At 38.7% G+C, this 20055-nt stretch overlaps 1 protein-coding gene across 3 annotated transcripts; it reads left to right on the forward strand.

Annotated features, from left to right (window-relative positions):
* The first annotated feature begins 255 nt into the window (after positions 1–255).
* On the forward strand, positions 256–17993 carry LOC136825668 (prolyl 4-hydroxylase subunit alpha-1-like). 3 transcript variants are annotated; one of them, XM_067082357.1, is made up of 11 exons: positions 256–482; positions 4437–4909; positions 6175–6335; positions 6616–6795; positions 7784–8022; positions 8494–8682; positions 9886–10127; positions 12371–12479; positions 14584–14698; positions 15152–15298; positions 17638–17993. In XM_067082357.1, the coding sequence occupies exons 3-11, from the start codon at positions 6182–6184 to the stop codon at positions 17727–17729; spliced, it is 1467 nt and encodes a 488-aa protein (XP_066938458.1). In that variant the 5' UTR covers positions 256–482; positions 4437–4909; positions 6175–6181; the 3' UTR covers positions 17730–17993. The 3 variants fall into 3 exon arrangements, with proteins under 3 accessions (XP_066938458.1, XP_066938455.1, XP_066938457.1); XM_067082354.1 differs by having other exon boundaries at positions 311–482; positions 4606–4929; XM_067082356.1 differs by lacking the exon at positions 256–482 and having other exon boundaries at positions 4437–4929.
* Positions 17994–20055: the final 2062 nt, after the last annotated feature.

Genomic DNA, 20055 nt, shown 5'->3' on the forward strand with positions numbered 1-20055 from the left:
TTTTTTTTTATAAACACGAGAATATAATGACGGCTAGCGGTGCCGGGTGGTCACTAACTGTCACATAACAAACCCGGGGAATTTCGGCTTAACGCCGCCCAACTACATCGCAGCTCGTGGCGTACCGCGAGTTGTGATTGGACGGTAAGACACGAACGGGGGAGACTTCGGTGGGCCGGAACACCCGGAGTATTTACCGCAACGGCACAGATGTCGGGGCCGTAAAACATTCATCTACGGGGGAAGAATAACCATGACACGTTCGCCTCCTTTCCTCCGTTCGTCTCCCTCTTCTTCTTCTTGAGTCTCCAGTCTTTACTCGGAGGCGACCGGGTCTAGCCAGCTCCAGTTTTAGGCTATAGTCACTGGTTTAAATACAAGACCAACCGTCGACAGTATCGAGAAATAGTTCGCTAGCTCTTAGTGATTTTCATTCTAAAAGGAACGACTGTAGATTTCTACAGAGGTTGGGAAAAATATAGGTGAAGCTGTTTTGTTTTGGTGTTGCAGATGATTGTGATTTATGTACTAAAAGCATTTTTCCATAGACTTTTGAAGACGAGTGAAGGTAGCAAGTAAATGCTGTAATTATCAAGTAATGCTTGGTATTTCTGAATCCTTGTAAGGGGTTTTCGTCAAAGATCTGTTAAAGTGTGTTTTATTTCCTTCGGTGACAGAAGACTTCAACGCAGGAATACTATTTTCTTTACTTTGTGTTCTTCTGAGGTATTCGTGAAAAAAATTGTAGAGAAATATTTTCTTAGTAGTAAATCTAATATGGATGTTGTACCTGATGGATTTGCTTCCGTGAGATTGTGTGTTGGGCGTTGGTGGGACACACGCCTACGCGGGCGATTAAGATCCCGAGGTTACACTGCCGTGAATAAGTGATTAATCGCTCTTGTAACCTGTATGAGACACACCATGAAATAAAAAAAAAATCTTTCGCTGCAGCTTTCAATTGAGATCAGTAACAGACCAACAACTATGAGTCGACATAAAAAAAAAAAGGTGTCAGAATTTCCGCATGAAATGAGTAATAAGTAAAAGATAGTCATGGCAGATTGTGTGCTCTAGAGAATGAACTTGAGCTGAAGAACAGCTCAGAGAATTTGATCGTCATTAGTTTTACTTAGTGAAGGTCTGATAATCCTTTTAGGTGTGCGCATGCGTTGGTCCCGTTTCGACTCCCCTTATCGCATGTACGTGTGTGTGCGTGTTTGTATTTGTGTGTACAAGCTATACTCAAATTCATATCCCGTTTAGACTTCGATGTCCCATATTTCCCGGAAATGACCTCACCGTTTTTTACCCCTGAGGGCTTGGTAACATATTTTCTTGTACTTGCGTTCGAAGTAAAAGGATAAACAATCTGAGATACTGCGTTAGTTTTATATGGTCGGTTTGTTCGCTAAGTAATTCAGTTATTAGGATTTTGGTTATTTTCAGTTAACTCGTACACACAGACCAACTGATATCAAGTTACATCATATTTGGAATCGTCTCGGCATTTCCTCAAGTTGTCTATTTGAAAGAAGGTCAGAAGAAACGCTCAGGCAGGCTCATAAATACACAAACAAGCCCGCAACTCTCAGGTAGCAAGGTAACTGAACTTGAGGTAATGACTTGCGGTAAACCAAGATTACAGCTGCCAGCGAAACCTATTAAATGCCCTTTACCCGTCCTCAGTCGCATTTTCTTCCTGCCTGATAAGTCGCATAATTATAAATCGTTTTTAGAGTCATAAATTATTTGAGATTCCGTCGCAAGTTTACTTCTTTCCATTCTGCAAATAATTATAGGCCCAGATTACCCCGGACTTTTCGTAACTAGGCGACGCGCCAAACGATCTTAGCTCTGTCTCGTTTATTGCATCTTACTTTACATCCACAATGAGCTTCAACTGCCTCTCAGAAAGAAGGAAAAACATGAAAATCGCTGCTAGCAGATTGGCCATTTCCGTAGAAACCAACGGACGGATGTATAGGCCTATATAGTTTACATGCGCACACACATAGGCCTACACGCACACACACACGGCCCATATGCGATAAGGAGAGTCGAAACGCAACCAACGCATGCGCACACCTAAGGAATAACACACCACTAAATATAAAACTAATAACGATCAAATTCTCTCTAAGCTGTTCTTGAGCTCAAGTTCATTCTCTAGAGCACAATCTGCCGTGACTATATCTTTTACTTATTACTCATTTCATGCGGAAATTTTGACACCTTTTTTTTTTTTATGTCGACTCATAGTTGTTGGTCTGTTACGTGATCTCAATTAAAAGCTGCAACGAAAGACTTTTTTTTTTCTATTTCACGGTGTGTCTCATACAGGTTACAAGAACGATTAATCACTTATTCACGGCAGTGTAACCTCGGGTTCTTAATCGCCCGTCTAGGCGTGTGTCCCAACGCCCAACACACAATCTCACGGAAGCAGATCCATCAGGTACAACAGTTAATGAGGGATATATATATATATATATATATATATATATATATATATATATATATATATATATATATATATATATATCAAAATACACAACTTCACTGTGTATATATATTCATATTACTCGTATTAGGCTTCAAAATACGAATAATATGAACACACACACACACATATATATATATATATATATATATATATATATATATATATATATATATATATATGATGTACTTATATATACATATATATATACATTATATATATATTTATATATACATTATATTATATAGATGTAATTATATATGTATATATATATATATATGTGTGTGTGTGTGTGCAACTTTACCGCTTGGAAAATGCAACGCTGGGCATAAATCCTGACCAGTTTCTTCTTTACGTCTAAGACATTTTCGGAGGATTGAGAGTAGTTGTATAAATGTAGAAAACATATTACCAGAGGGGCAGTACAAACGAACTTACAGACCGCAAGAGGGAGTGGAGCCGTACACTCGTTAGTGTCTGAATAGCACAGTTAAACAAGCACTCATTAACGACTCTCCCGACAATACTAAAGGACGTGTGTATAAAATCCCGTGTGGGAATTGTCACAACTTTTACATTTGCCACTGGAAAAGAGATAGAACAACATAGAAAAAGTGTAAGATATGCACAGGTGAAGAGTGGAATTCTCATACACGTTCATGAAAAATGTTATACAATCAACTGGACAGGTGCAAAGCTATAGTTTATTCTGATAATGCACTGGAATGCAACACCATAGACTAGTTTTGTAAAAGGACGTTTTTGAAGGAATATGAATACCAGTCAAGGTGTGTACAAACTGAGTCCATTCATTTCAAAAGAAGTGTGTCAAATGTATAGAAGTAAATAAGATTTGTTGGCATGGACGGAAAAAAGATAGCAGGACACCCTTATAGATGAACAGATCTCAGACACTATAAAGGGTGTACGGCTGTACATCTTTCTATAGAGGTCTTTTAGCATACATACTGTACATTGTAAACTTCTACCACTATGTATCAGTTCTTTGAAAATGCCCTAGATATAAAGACGAAACTGGTCAGTATTTATACAAAGTGTTTAATTTTCCCTGTGGTAAGATTCCGTATATAAATCACATGTTAGTGTGATTATCATCCTGTTATTATATAAAAGTTGTATTTCAACAGAGGTCTTTCACATTCACAATTGATCTCTGATCCCCCTTATGAGCCGAGAGCGACCAGATTTTCTGAACAGAAGCACCAATATGGAGTAAATGTGCCTCGCTGTCGAACTTCTCAGTTCCAGAGGTCCTTTATCCCACACACCGTCGGACTGTGGAACAGTCTCCCAGAGGACGTCGTGCATTAATAAGCGAGATCTCTTCTTTATGTATTTTCCTTTACCTCGTCTTACTTCTTCCTAATAAACACCATATTCTCTGGAAGCTTGAATTTCAAGTCAATGGGCCCTTTGGGCTTGTTCCAAATGAATAGGGTTCATCTTCTGAATAATACACACACACACACACACACACACACATATATATAGGAGAGAGAGAGGGTGTGTGTGTGTACCATAACTCAGTGGTAGAAAGCTGGGTTCACAATGTCAAAGCCAGTGGTTTATCCCCCACAACCCCTGCCTGGCATGCCACCCGCTAGTTGACCCAGTGAGTGGGTGCCAGTGTCAGTTGTTGTCAAGAGAGAGATATGTTACTATCAACCTCGCACATAATGATATATGGGCAGTATATATACTGCGTATATACACACGCGTGCACAAACACACACACAAATATATATATATATATATATATATATATATATATATATATATATATATATATATATATATATATATATACAGATAGATAGTAATACTGTATATATTTATATGTTTATAACATATAAAATTGTGGGAAATGTTTCATTGTTTTACGAGGCAATTCATCATTTTATTTTATCTGCAGCCAAATACTTGCATTGGTTTTAATCACCAATTAGAAACCAAACCACAGTTTTGTCGTGAAAAGAAGAAAATCAAATATGAACACCTTAGAAAGGAATCACGTTCGCGAAGTCTCCTAAAAGCACAAAAACTTCATCATAAACAAAATTTAATAGGTTTGCATCCAAAAGGACTTATCCAGCTGAAAGACCATAAAAAAAGATGGCGCGCTTCGCAATCGTACTATTAACAGCAACTTTGCTAATTATAAGAAGGTCGTCGTGTTCAGAGGGAACCTGCAAGAATGAGACCACGAAAATCAGGATCACTCATCCGGACATCCTCCGGTTCCTATCACCTGAGCAATTGGAGACAGGACGCGCCCTCCCGTCGTCGCCTCCTATGGGAATGTCCACCTTCCACCTGTCTCGACTCGCCCGGGACGAAATCCGGGTGGCCAAGAAGCTGAAGGAGCTGGAGGAGCTTCTCCACAGGGTAACGCACGTTCTGGAGAGGTATGGATGTCAGAGCGCTTGCCAAGTGAGTGGATGTCGATGCATGCCGCCATGTTGATTAGCGCTTTACAGGAAGATATAGTCTTAAGGTTTTCTATGAAAATATAACAACACAAAATAGAATACTCATGCTAAAGAGATACGTGGATAAAAGAGGGAAAGTTCGCTGTTGTGCCTGGTGATTGCAATATCCAAAAATGTAAACATATTAGTGAATTTAATCTTTATGGAAAATTCAGCGTTAGGGCACTACATAAACTGAAGGTGAATGACAGTCTTGCATTCTTCTGGATGTTGAAATTGATGGACCCAATGGGGAGTCTGCTACTGACATTTTCAGGAGACGGGCCTTTGCTTGTCTTGATCTGATATTCTTCAGCCATCGCCCTGTTATATATTTAGACACATTCTTATAAGACGTTCTAACACTGCGCTTTTAGTTTGCGCTCAGAATGATTGATATTGAATGAAGATATTGATTTATTAAATTTTTTTGCAAAAACTGTTACCCACCAATCTTATATCATGTGACAGTCCAAACGTGTTAGAAAACATTTACCAGTCATCGCAGAAAATAATTTTATCCGTATAACAAATCTGGGAAATTTGTCGAAATCTGTCGGTCTTGAATTGTCTTCCTGTTGAAATAACTAATTATTTTTTTAAAAATATCTAAGCTAGTGGCAATCTATATCGCCTTAAAGACGCCATGTCTGTGCACCTTGTGATTCGAATTGTTAGTCACAGAACAAGAAACTAAATATTAAGGAACACTCTGCTGTAGGACCCTTTAATGTCAACATTAATCGAATTGCAAGACTTCAGAATCCTTGTCCAGACCCCTAAAAAATATATATTCTTTACTGCTTTTAGAATCATTGTTGACTACACACTCAGCCCCTCTCAGTGATTCCATTTCCTCAATACCGACAACGGAATTTTCTTGTTAACTTCAAGGTACAATATCTTAGCCAAACTTTGCGGTCTTAATGGCTTTATATCTTTTATCCACAATCGCTTGTGTCATTGCAAATATTTCCCTGCTTTGAATTCCATAACTTTAGTTGCTGGAAATGAAGGTGGAATTATTCAGTAGGCTTCTGGCTATTCTGTTTCAGAGCAAATAAGACATTCTTCAGGGGCAAGAGAGTGAGAGTGTGTGTGTGTGTGCACATGTGTTATATTTATAAACATTGGTAGGTATATGCAACTGTGAGTCATTAAAAGTATAACTTTTTTCATAAGATATTCGATGTCTTGGTCGGAACTCTCCGAGGCGGACGTAGGTGCAGAAGGATGGGCAGAGCATCCTTTGCACGCCTACGCCCTCACCAAACACGTGGCAATTGGGTGGCCAGACGTTGAAGAAGCCCTCTCGCTCCTGCAGGAGAAGACAACTGTTGTCGGTCAGTTCACGCTTGAGGAATAACTCCTGAAGATGTTTCTTTATTCCTTTTTCATCTTCTGATATATAAACCTGTAGTAAAGTGTTTCAGAAATTAGACCCATTTTTGGGGCTTTTGTGGAAGTGACCTCAAAGCAGTTTACTCTTGACGCATTTCCTTTGCGCTAGAACATTCCCGTTTTGTGTCTGGTCTAACCTAGTAAAAATTTTAGCTTACCTCTCCACTATGCATGAGGATGTTACTGCTGAAGAAGTAATGCAATAGTGTGTGTTCGCGACAGACAAGTTGCTGAAGAGACGCAACACCACCGGGGTGCCAACAGGAGAAGACCTGACTTCCGTTGCCGGCGGGCTGGCCAGGGTCCATGACTTTTACTCGCTCGACTTGAAGGCCATCTCCCAAGCTCACCTGAGGTCACGACTGAGTCCGCTTCCTGTGCCTGCAAAGATCATGCCCTCGGGTGAGAAATGTCTTACATTACAACTGTAAAACATACTCTACTGTGCATGACATCTCACAGCATCAATTTGTCAGGCAGTTCACTTACATATTTCGTTTCAGCTCAGGACCCTATACTTGTACAGAACATGGATTCAGCAGAGAAAGTAAAACTACAATTAAGTGAGAATTTTAAATTTCCTTTTTGGGCATTTTTTCATTTATCTATTCAGTTAATTTTATTTAGTCATTCTATATATTTACTATTTACTCTTCATTAACTCTTGACGAAACCTTCGCTTTTATGTCAGGTTTAATGCTTTTTTTTTCTACTTTTGCCAGGCTCTTAATATCTACATCATTACAGAAGTTACATGCACAAGCATTTGTATTCTGAACATTCCTGTCTCTCGTCTTTCTTCAGTCTTTTGAAAATCCCTTAGTGACACTTTACTCATCCAGATCAATTCACTAGACCTTAATTCAGATGAGATGCACTTGAAGTATTACGCTGATTATTACTGAAATTTCCTCATCAGCCAAGTATATTGGGCGTTAACATCCCTCCCCCTAACCACGAGCCTAACCACATGGTTAATGCAAAGTGCACAGACCTCGTTAAATCGTGCATGCAGGCATAACGGGTACAGGATCTACCAAGTTTGAGCGGGTTACACACATCGGGGTTAAACACCCATGTACTGTATATCAGGTTATATTCTTAGACATGTCAGCTTATACATTCATGTATGTCAGGGTGATACACGTCGATATATCGGGGTTAAACATGCATGTATATCAGGTTATACTCTTAGACATGTCAGGGTTATACACGCAGATATATCGGGGTTAAAATTGCATATATATCAGGTTATACTCTTAGACACGACAGGGTTACACATTCAGTATACCAGGGTTAGACACGTCGATTTGTCGGGGTCATACATGCAGGCATGTCGCTACACACGTAGACACATGTCGAACTTATGCAGAGCGCCTATCCTTTCCAGTTTGGGACTTGTACCGAATAGGGAAGGAAGCCATTAGGATCAACATCTGGAGTTCTGGCGTCGACTTCCTGAGAACTGCCTTAGACCGATACAACTCAACTTCGTCACGCCCATCATGCGTGCCCTCTTCCACTGAAACCTCGCCGATCTGTTCAAGTTTTGGAGTGAACGGACATCCTTTTGACAAACGAGATGACATGAGCCGTCTCCCAGAAGAATTCAAGAAAGCTGTTAAGATGGTACGGTTTGTTTCCTCGAGTAAAGGTAATATGGTAGCATTCGTTGTTTACAATAAGGGTGTAGCCAAAGGAACACGGCAAAGCCCCTTAACAACCAGGCCCCGTTCCTTTAAAGTTTGATAAGTAGGAAAAATTAAATTATGAAAGCCATGGCAGTAAAGAAATGTAATACGATAAGCAATTTAAAACATAGCTACATGTTCCGTACTTAAATACCAATGTTAAAGTATATTAGCAATGTTTCCTGAAAGTAAATAGTAATAGCATTTGCGTGGAGATAAGTCTACCTCCCCAACCCACCAATTTAAATCCTAGCTACACTCATCGATCTAGACTTCTATCACGAAAAAGCAATTTAGCACGAAAAGCTAGACTTCTACAGGTAGCACGCAAAATTACAACGTATCGTCTCAAAAGACCCATTACCATGATCCATTTAGGTAATTCCGTTGCCTTTCCTCATTTTTAAAGCACGACCAAGTTCTGGAACGGAAGGGGTTCCGCACAAAGCACCACAGCACTCACCAAAAGCCGCTGGATAAGCACCTCGCCAGGAAAAGGAAGTATCATAAGAAGCAAGCGACGGTTGTCGGAGAAGTTGGCACACACACTGAGGGTCAGGTCCAGTACGTGAGGCTCTGTCGTGGGGAAGACCTCAGGGTAATTATGCCTCGGTTGTTTGATAGACGTAACCAAATAAGCCGATAGGAAAAGCTCAACAATGGCAGAAGGGTTTCTCAGCCTAGTTAAGTCTGATTCCGGTGTATCTGGAGATCGCGAATAGCCAAGGGGCTATGCAGGAAATTCCTTGTGAGAAAAATGCGGGGATTAATTTTCGTAAAGCAATGCTGATACTTGGTCATTGGTCTTTAAGTAGAAAGCACATATGGCAACTATATTTTGTATGGATTACAGGTTGTATGGTATCAGTTACAGTTCCTTGTATTAATGTTTTTCAAATTTTAATTGTTTCTACTTCTTTAAACTCGGCCAGTTAACAACTGATGTTCCCATAAACACTAGACGTTTCTTCCCGAAAGTTTGGCGGATATTTTGGTATTCAACTAAAGGTCCTCAGTTTTTCAGGTAGAGTCCAGTGAGATGAGGAACCTAAGTGGGAGGGTGGGCTTGTGGAGCAAAGTCGTAGGAGAGAAATCCAGAGTATTTTTTCAATTTTATGTTTTATATAAAGGGCCCCATAGACGTTACGACCGGTGGGTCAGGTTCCATTTGAACTCCGGTATCCGCGTTGCCCACAGACGTTCGGATTCACTTCAGTGTGCCGAAACCTGGTAGGGTGAAGACGTGTCAGCTCCTCTCAGTGATGACGCTATAGACTGTGCTCTTGCAGCAGAAATTGAAAAAACCCCATGTGTTTATTTTATTGCCATTCCTCTAATGCCGATCGTCCACAATATTTTTTCTCTCTTTTATATGACAGTCGCAAGGAATGAATCTAAACGTTAAATGACGAATGGTTACGTCATGGTACAACTTACAGCAGGTCTTCGTAAATATGAAAAGTGTATAACTTGCAGCGCTGTTATGGAAGACCTTTCAGCGTAATGTACCGAAAAAGCTTTGTATTGGCTATAGGGCTCTGGAATTTTGTTTACTTTTGGAATGCAAAAAAGAATCACATACAGTAATAAAATCAATATATGTCATATATATATATATATATATATATATATATATATATATATATATATATATATATATATATATATATACATATACATGTGTGCGTTTGTGTTTGTAGGAAAACAGTCATATATTTCTAGTGGGTCACCACTGTTAAGGAAAGATCCATATAAATGATAAAAAAAGATCATAATCGAATACTGCGTTCGTCCACAATAGGCAACCAATGCAACATCTGGCCTCTACTGTCGCTACCTTAGCAACGGCTCCCCACTATACGTCATCGGTCCCCTGAAGATGGAGGTCCACTCATTATCCCCATACGTCGTGACGATCGAGGGTGTGGTGACGTCATCGGAGACCAAGGTCTTCAAGCAGACGGCCTCCTTTTTTCTAGAGAAATCCAGCACCTTCAGGTACAACGGAGAGAGCGAAGTCAGCTATCAGAGAACCAGTTCCACGTGAGTAAATAAGAATGGACGTTTGTTAGGATCTAGCATTTGGTAGATAGGTGTTTACGTCCCCTTAAGTTTGAATTTAGTTACTGATGGATCAGTTCTGTACATAGTTCTTGCATGGCAGTTATAAAGAAGAGGCGGTTTGGCTATGAAAGGTAAAGAAGTGTAGTTAATTCGTCGAAATTTTATGATCTAAAATAAAAGAGCTGCAATATATCTTAACTGAGAGCCAATAACAATTTTGAACGTAGCTGTTGATGGATCAATTCTGTACATAGTTCTTGCATGGCAGTTATAAAGAAGAGGCAGTTTGGCTATGAAAGGTAAAGAAGTGTATAATTCATCGCAATTTTATGATCTAAAATAAAAGGGCTGCAATATATCTTAACTGAAAGCCAGTAACAATTTATAAGTCATGCTTTATGTAAATGGATGTAAAGTCAGTTTTTAAATAGATGGTGTTATTTCGGAGCATGTGAAATCCTTGTGCTAAGTAATTTTGTGAAATATTTGTTTGAAATGAGTGTGAAGGTACCTTTCGGACACCGTCTGAAGTGAAATCCTGGGAGTGAATACCAATTGACTGGTTTAAAAATTATTGCTTTCACAACATTAGAATTCAGTGGAATGGTCTGACAGGAATTGTATAATTTGATATACACTATTCACAACCGCTTCATGTATTCATGTGTACATACGTAGGATATATGTAAATGTCAAGTGTGTTGTATTGAATGAAAACTGAAAAATAGCAGTGTTGCGAAGAATCAAACAAAATCAGGTATATAATTCCTCAAGGTGAAGGTGAAATTTATAACTCTGTAAAAGAAGAAAATAAGGATCCTATCCTTATATCACGGACTAGAGAAGATATAGAGAAATCTAAGACGAGGAACGAAGAGGTATTTGAAGCTATGCTTGTCACGCATTTTAATGATACAAGCAGAAACGGCAGGAACAAGGCAAAATGGAATCCGGAAAGCAGCCTCCCTACTTTTCCGTTTTGTCATCTCACTAATTAACATGATTCATCTCGCAAAGAGATGGCCATTGTCGTTTTGTATTAATCATGTTAATTTGGTAGCTGACAATTTGTGGTGTACATGAGTTTGTTTGAAGGAGAGAGAGAGAGAGAGAGAGAGAGAGCATAAGGATGTCTGGCAGTTAGCAGAGCTATAGGAGAGTCTATCGGAGAGACATGAGGGATCAATAATTTTTATGAGAAGCCAAGAGTAAAATTACAAAAACGTATAGGAATTCCAATCACACAGCCATTAACCATTACCTTCCCTGCACATGAATAAGTGCAATATATATACCACAAATATCCACATACATTTTATGAATTTAGACCACGGACAAAACGAGCAAAAGAGACTAAACAAAGGAAAACAAAACCTCAGAGCAAATTCCTTACAAGCATTGTCACCGCAGGTCTCGTCACGGTTGGAGGGACGTTGTTTATCTTTCTTTGTTTTTTAATGGACCTGGTAAAATAAATCACCTTTCATACAAGATAGTGCAAAACCTATCTTCATCAGTCTTAGTACCTTTTGCCTGAACTATTAGATTCTGTTTTTTAAAGATAATTATCTAGAATTTTCGCGTTCATTTCCTCCAAACTTTCTCAAGCGTGCTGCGGATATAGGCTGCGTTCAATGATTCAGTATGACTTCAGCTTCATGTTCTATTCTTGAAACGAGGATTTTCTAGATAATCTGTTAATGAAATGTTTTACGTCGTAGGTTATGAGCCTGAGAATACATTTTGTACGTAGTGGGAAGTTTTTTCCATTGTATCCTCAGCTAATCATCATTTAGTTCCATGACTAGTCGAATTGTTCATTTCTCTACCTGAATTTCTTTTCGTGGAATTCCATTTCACACCCGTAAAGGGGACAACGAAACCTATTGGTAGGTCGGTGAATAAACCTAATTTCTTTGTGTGCCTGTACGTTCGTATGTTTACATGAAGTCCGGTGTATGCATACAGAAATGGAGTATCTTATACACCAATGCATTGTTCTCGCACACCTGCGCATAACTCTTCGTATAATTTGACAGTTTCACTGTTTTCATTTATATATTAAGTCGGCTTTGTTCCAGCACGGGCTATTGCTCAGCAGTAAGAGCGGCCTGTAATCCATTATTCACTTCCTTATTTTCGAAGATTCACGTACGTGAATTGTTGACACTGACTGTGCTTATGAGGCCATCAACTTACCAAAGCCTCTTCCTACATTCCAGAGCTTGGTTGTACGAACATAATAGCCAGTACCTGCCTCTTTTGACGGCTCGCATTGAGGGACTGACAGGGCTGAACTGCCAGCAGTACGTTGGCGCTGAAACTTACCAGGTAAGAGGAGCAGAAGGGTGAAAATTAATGTATTGTTCACTGTATATACTGATAGGTTGCTGCGTCCGTTAGAAGAGTCCGTTCTTTCTGATGGATTTTTAGGAGCACTAAATGTCCTCTTGTTAATGGATGAAGTGTTTATCTTAGCTACAAGTGGAGAAATCTGCAAGAAAAAGTTAGAGGTATTAGGTAAATTTTGTGTTGATTGTGGATTGGTAATCAGTGAGTCAGAAACTAAAGTTTTTGCAATAAAAAATGGTGGTGATGATCAAGAAGACTTACATGTAGAAAATATTACTGTGAGGTACACTGAAAGATATCTTTTACGTTGGAGCGTGGTTCGCGGTTAGAGGTGAGACTCGCAGTAAGGCAATAAAAAATAAGTTTACAAATTTTTATGGGTAACAGCCAAATGGCACATACACACACACACACACACACACACACACACACACACACACACATATATATATATATATATATATATATATGTGTGTGTGTGTGTGTGTGTGTGTGTGTGTTTATATATAACGAGTTTTCGGTGCAGTAGTTATGTCGTGATTGCTAAATAGCTGTGAATCCTGGACAGCTAATGATATTAAAGGCATAGAAAAACAGTATAATAAGTTAGTTAAAGTTTTGCTTGGTGTTCGAAAGAAAACAAGTATTATTAAATTATGTATGTTGGAGGCAGGCATTGTACCAGTAAAGGATATCATAGTAAGAAAACAAAAGTCCTCTTTGGTGTTCAAGAAGGGAAATATAAATGAAAAATTGTCATTAAATTATACTTTTGATTTGTGCAGAAACAAAGGAACTCCAGGTTATAGATTTTCAGTCAATTAATTAGAGCAAAATGACGAGCGAAATTCGTTGGAAATATTTGCACACGAGGTACGTGAGAGAGCTGAAAATGCCACGTATTTCAGTACATATGTATCTGAGTCAAACCCTCCCCAAGTGTACATATGGTTTATTCTGCAACCCAGTACATTCCAGATTCTACGGAGTATCGTTCACACGCCTGCGTCCGATGTCTCATAATCTGAAGCAAGGTCTAGAGAGTGTAGACCTTGATCTGGAGGCGGAGACAGGCAGCTTGGAGCGGAATTCCGACCTATGCAAGAACTTGCCACGTGATAACAGCACTATACAGTCAGAGTATTGTACTTGTCACTTGTCCCCTATCTGACAACTGCCGCACAAGATATAATAGGTTGAATTTTACAAGTGAAATTTATTTAATGAATGTAAAACCTGATGTAATTATTGATTCGTATAGGTATATCCTTGACGTACTAGGAATCTATCGGTGAAATGTCCACCTGCGAGATGTATGTTTGGGATTTTATTGTGGATGAAATATAAAAAAGGAAACCCTATGTTTTGGCTTTAATGATTTTTTAATTAAAAAGATGCACTTTTTTTATAGATTTATGATACTTGCATAATGTATCGTATACTTTGTCAGTAAACTAACCATGTTATCTGATTTGATTAAGGAGGGCATGCTGGATGTTTTGGTACTGAGTGAAACAAAGGTGAAAAAGCAGTAAGCTAGATGCTTTGACACCGAGTGAGGCAAAGAGGAAAAAGCACTGTGTGTGTGTGTGTGTGTGTGTGTGTGTGTGTGTAGGAATAAGAAGGGTAGAGAGTGAATCCATCAACGGTAGCTGAAAGAAATAGTTCTGGGGAAGGTGTAGCCCTATTAATGCCAGGGAAACTCTGGGGACATTTTCCAAAACGAAGAAGAATGAGTGACAGAGAATCTTTTTCAGACGATACTGAAACTGGGACTGACTGGGTTTGGAGAGTGCGAGAGAGTGGTTGTGCTAGGTGATTTAAAGGCAAAGGTAGGTGACAGAGAAAGATGGTGCTGATACGTGTGGAATTCCTGGGGTGCGTGAGAGTGAAGAGAGAGAGAGAGAGAGAGTGACTCCAATAAATCCAATGGTCCTTTGGCATAAGGCTGCTATCCTTATGCCTTCACCACTTTGGATATTAACAATCACAGCCGACTTCCTGCCAACTACATAACACATCGCTTAGTCATCAGAGTCAAACGATGATTCCCTCCTCAGCTGACTGCGTTGTTATTTTACAGGTCGTCAACTACGGCGTGGGAGGCCACTATACAGTACATCACGACGCCACAGCCTCCAGACTCCCCTTCAATCGTATGGCAACCTTCCTTATTTACCTCACTGACGTTCAGCAAGGTGAGTATTGCTCATAAAGTTAAGTATACCTTAGTTTAACCAGACCACTGAGCTGATTGACAGCTCTCCTAGGGCTGGCCCGAAGGATTAGACTTATTTAACGTGGCTAAGAACCAATTGGTTACTTAGCTACGGGACCCATAGCTTATTGTGGAATCCGAACCACATTAAAGCGAGAAATTAATTTCTATCACCAGAAATAAATTCCTCTTATTATTCATTGGTCGGCCGGAGATTCGAACTCGCGGCCAGCAGAGTGCTAGCTGAGAACGGAACTCACCCCCCCAACGAGGAACTAATAATAATAATAAACGATGAAATTCTTTTAATATTTTGGAATTATTTTTGTTTTTAAATTTTATACGTGTTTAGGTTTTTCTTTTTATTTCATACCCATTACGAAGCAATTTATTTTTTTAGATATTCATTTAACTTTAATTTTTTGCCCTGCAGGTGGTTCGACCGTATTCCCCTGGCTGGGTTTCGGCGTTCGACCAAGAAGAGGGATGGGTCTCCTTTGGTTCAACCTGAGCCCAGCGGGAGAGCGAGACGACAGACTGGAACACGCAGCCTGCCCAGTCCTGTTCGGAGACAAATGGAGTAAGATTTATACACGCTTTCCTGTTTCATTCACGAATTTTGAATTTTTTTACTGTTTTTGTAAGCTGGACTTTCATTACTTGAGGATACCTGTGACTGGTTATACATGCATAATGCACTAGGTGGTTTCATTTGAGAAGATTAACTTAAAGAAACTCCATCAGGAATTATTTCAAATCCGCGTTACCTGAGATTTTCACCGGCGACAAGCGCTGATCTATAGGATGGGAATGGAATTTAAAATTTAGCCGAAAGGCAAAGCGCTGGGAGATATGAGGTCATTCAGCGGTGAAGGAAAATTGAGAGTAAAAAAGTCTTAAAGGTGTAACACGATGAAAACTTCGCAGTTGTACTATGAAGCAATTGTTTGCAGAGGGTGGAAAGTAAGATGTAAGAAACAGATTATTAACGAGATATAGTAGAAGGAACGCCGCAAAGTACCTTAAGTATATATATGTATATACTGTATAGATATATGTGTGTGTGCATATATATAGATATATATAGACATATACTTGTAGGTTGCCAGGGAAAGACACTATACAGTTTGTAGTTTATTGCTAAGGCCGACGTTGCATGACTATTGAACATCGTTGCATCTTCAAGGTTGAAAAAGTATACAGCGAATTGACTCTTCAGTAATTATACATAGCATTTATTAAAGCGTTAATTAAAATAACTAGAATATTAACTCATTTAATATATATTTTATATATATACTGTATATTATACACACACACACACACACACATATATATATATATATATATATATATATATATATATACATGTACATTATTATATATATATATATATATATATATATATATATATATATATATATATATATATATATATATAACAAAAAATCCACACAATTTCACTATGAATACTATGAATATATATACATATATATATTTATATATATATAATATATATTTTTATATATTTTTATATATATGTGTGTGTGGGTGTGTACAGATACGAGAGTATATATATATATATATATATATATATATATATATATATATATATATATATATATATATATATATATATATGTCACAAAACAACCACACAATTTCACTATGAATATGCATTCATACTTTTTATATTGCTAGACTTCAATAAGACGGGATGACATTAGATCCCAGATTCTTCAATTTACAAAGTACAATCTGCCAAGTTTCTAGCTTTCGAAGACACACATTCGTCTTCTTCAGGTACCGATGCACTGGGGGAGATAACAGCTCCTCCAGACATCTGTTACCTTCCTTTCTGCTAATCCCCGGGATGACCTGCCTGTCATTCCTGCAGTCTTCTTGGCCGTAAGCTTAATCCTTCGTTGTTCGGGATTATTCCCTTACCGTCCATCTTTTTGTTTGTGTTCTTCTTGAAACGCTGGTGTATGATTTCACAGGTGATCTTGTCCTCAAAATTATTCCCTACGTTGACAGCCGTCGTTTCTTCGTAACCGTCGATGATGGCGTTCTCTACGACCAACCTTGGTTTTTGGTTTTCTGAAAAGAAAACTGTTGTGCCAGCTTCGTCTGTCCGTCCGCACTTTTTTCTGTCCGGCCTGAGATCTTAAAAACTACCGAGGCTAGAGGGCTGCAAAGTGGTAAGTTGATCATTCACCCTCCAAACATCAAACATACCAAATTGCAGCCCTCTAGCCTCAATGGTTTTTATTTGATTTAAGGTTAAAGTTAGCCATAATCTTGCGTCTGGCAACGATATAGGGACAGGCCCCCACAGGGCCGTGGTTAAAGTTTCATGGGCCGCGGTTCATACAGCATTATACCGAGACCACCGAAAGATAGACCTATTTTCGGTGGCCTTGATTATACGATGTACAGAAAACTCGATTGCGCCGAAGAAACTTCAGCGCATTCTTTACTTGTTTATTTTTGTTGTTACATTTGAAATCTGTTTTTTCCCAGTTGATGTTATGGTTATAATTCCAGCAGTGTTTGCCCAGTGACGAGGTTTGATTGTGGTGGCGAATGTTATGCTTGTGCTAGCTTGCTCTTTCCTTACACGATTTGCTGCTCCGACCAAAATGTACTTTATCACAATTATCACAAGGTGCTAGGTATTTTATTTCTCAACTGGTTCTTAGCCACGTAAAATAAGTCTAATCCTTCGGGCCAGCCCTAGGAGAGCTGTTAATCAGCTCAGTGGTCTGGTAAAACTAAGGTATACTTAACTTATTTCTGGATACCCTATTCTTAGTTATTACAATTCCCAACTACTCATATTTTTCAGTCTTGTTTAGATCCTTAGAAGCAAATTATATTATTTTAATAATTCATTAACCAAAATATTCTGTATTTCAGTCATCAACAAATGGATAACGTATGGAGGTCAGTTTGCCAGAATTCCGTGCACCACCAGTGAGAAAGATTACGTCAAACAGCCGCTGGCGTAGGATCAGCGTCAACGACTAATAAACGTGCAGCCAAATATAATCCTTAATCACAGTCAATCGTTGGCGTAGGATACGAACTACCAGCTGGTCCCCGTTACGAAAATATTTTCAACTTTAAAAATACATAACTCAGGCTTTGATTACCTCCTTGTTAGACACCGATGTTGAACTGCGGACACGCTGAAGTCTCACTTGTATTGTACCTGACTGATGAGGGTAAGTTCACAAATTTATACAGGGGAAATAAAATCTTATATAGACGAGTGCGTGAGCAATTTAAAGTTCACCTTTGTACCCTCGTATAAGTCCATTACGGTACATCCCTTTGATGTGCACATTTTACTTTAACAAATATTCTATATTTCTTTGCGTCATTCAGCAAAATCTTCCACCGTTCAGTGACATTTTTAAAATCATGAAATCTATTGGTGACAGCCACCGGACCTGTAGAAAAACAACGGCCATAACAATGAACTCGGAATTTCTCGGTTTCTTAATATTGCTGCATCTGATTTCTGCTGAATTCTATTGAAAATCAAAACAGAAAATTCAATCAAGAACTTCCAACGGTCTGACGTAATGCAATAGTCAAATCTACGTCAAAGTATTAAACGACTTCTCTTCCCAAAACGAGTTCGAACCTCGGCGCAAGAGATGAAAATGCTTTATGAGGTAACAAGTTTGAGCCTGGTAAATGTTGGCATGAAAAGTATACACATCGGCTCCTTAACTCTAAATGATCAACATTTTCGTTATGAAAGTCGGTCTCTACGTGATGAAGCATTACATCTGAAGGTCAAAGTGAGCCTTTCCTTTTAAAGTGTCCTGTCTGCATTAATGCCCGTCAAAACGTTTCACATCTTCCAGAACTATACTGTATGAATTGCAACCGACTTTCACAAAGCATCCTTTAGGTAAAGAGGATTCGAGATGGATCAAATGAGGGGGGGGGGCACATACCCCTCCCAACGGGAGGTACTTCAATAAACAATGTGGTAGATTCATTAAAAGAGTCATCAGGGGAGCTACTAGTCTAGGAATGACAAAACTTACCAGTAGCTTCCTATTGCAGTGCAGATTCGGGTTGTTCAGATCATTGGACAGGTCGGTATAGTTCTCGGCTAGCACTCTGCGGGGCCCGCGTTTGAGTCTCCGGCCGGCCAATGAAGAATTAGGAATTTATTTCTGGTGATAGAAATTCATTTCTCGCTATAATGTGGTTCGGATTCCACAATAAGCTGTAGGTCCCGTTGCCAGGTAACCAATTGGTTCTTAGCCACGTAAAATAAGGCTAATCCTTCGGGCCAGCCCTAGGAGAGCTGTTAATCAGCTCAGTGGTCTGGTTATACTAGGGTATACTTAACTTTTTTTTGTTCATATCATTTCACCAGGGTCCAATTTTTGGCATAATAATGTAAAGGAAAAATATTTCTGAAAATTCCTTCATCAAGAACGACAGGGCCATAGTTTTTCAAATCATCAGGCAATCATATTCGTGCAGTGTCGATTTGCTTAGTTTAAACCACGGTCCAGAAGCCATGGGTTCACTTTGTTTTTCTGACAAATTAGAGACAGAACCAAAATGAAATGCTTTATTTTTTCTAAGTTTACTTTACCCGAAGGAACTGTGATACCCTAGTTAGTGATGTCTCCAGTAAACGGGAGGCCGTTTGCTTGAAGGCGTCGGGTCCCGATGACGTCACCCCTTGGCTCCCGATGACGTCACCACACCTGGATCATCACGACTTAATGGGATGAAGATTGGACCACCATCTTCAGTGGACCTCTCTTCAGTATTCTTGTTTTATTACATTGCGTGAAACTTTTCATTCCTAACGTAAACAAAACTCCGCAACCCAGTAACCAGTATAAAGCTTTTTCGATACATCACTTCGCAAGGTCTTCCATGAAAACGCTGCAAGTTATGCAACTTTCACATTTACGAAGACCTGCTATAAATTGCGCCATGACGTAACCATTCTCCATTTAACGTTTTGATTTATTGCTTCCAAATGTTGTGTGAAAACTGAAAAAAGAATTATTCCACTTCTGAGGGAGAGTTGACGATCGTCATCAGAGAAAAACAAATGTATCTATACAATATACATATATGTGTATATATATAAATTCATATACATGTATACATATATATATATGTATATAAACTTGTATATATATAGATATATATATACACACGTATCTATATACGTATAATATGTATATATACTCGTATCTATGTACGTATATATATATATATATATATATATATATATATATATATATATATATATATATATATATATATATATATATATATATATGCGAA

The sequence above is a fragment of the Macrobrachium rosenbergii genome, chromosome 39 (assembly GCF_040412425.1).
Source record: "Macrobrachium rosenbergii isolate ZJJX-2024 chromosome 39, ASM4041242v1, whole genome shotgun sequence".
Taxonomy (NCBI): Eukaryota; Metazoa; Arthropoda; class Malacostraca; order Decapoda; family Palaemonidae; genus Macrobrachium; species Macrobrachium rosenbergii.

Excerpts from the sequence above, each read along its gene's own strand:
- LOC136825668 (XM_067082354.1), top strand. The coding sequence starts at position 4,637 with ATGGCGCGCTTCGCAATCGTACTATTAACAGCAACTTTGCTAATTATA. Across the intron at positions 10,128-12,370 it reads TATCAGAGAACCAGTTCCAC|AGCTTGGTTGTACGAACATA; the intron begins GTGAGTAAATAA and ends CCTACATTCCAG. Across the intron at positions 14,699-15,151 it reads CCTCACTGACGTTCAGCAAG|GTGGTTCGACCGTATTCCCC; the intron begins GTGAGTATTGCT and ends TTTGCCCTGCAG.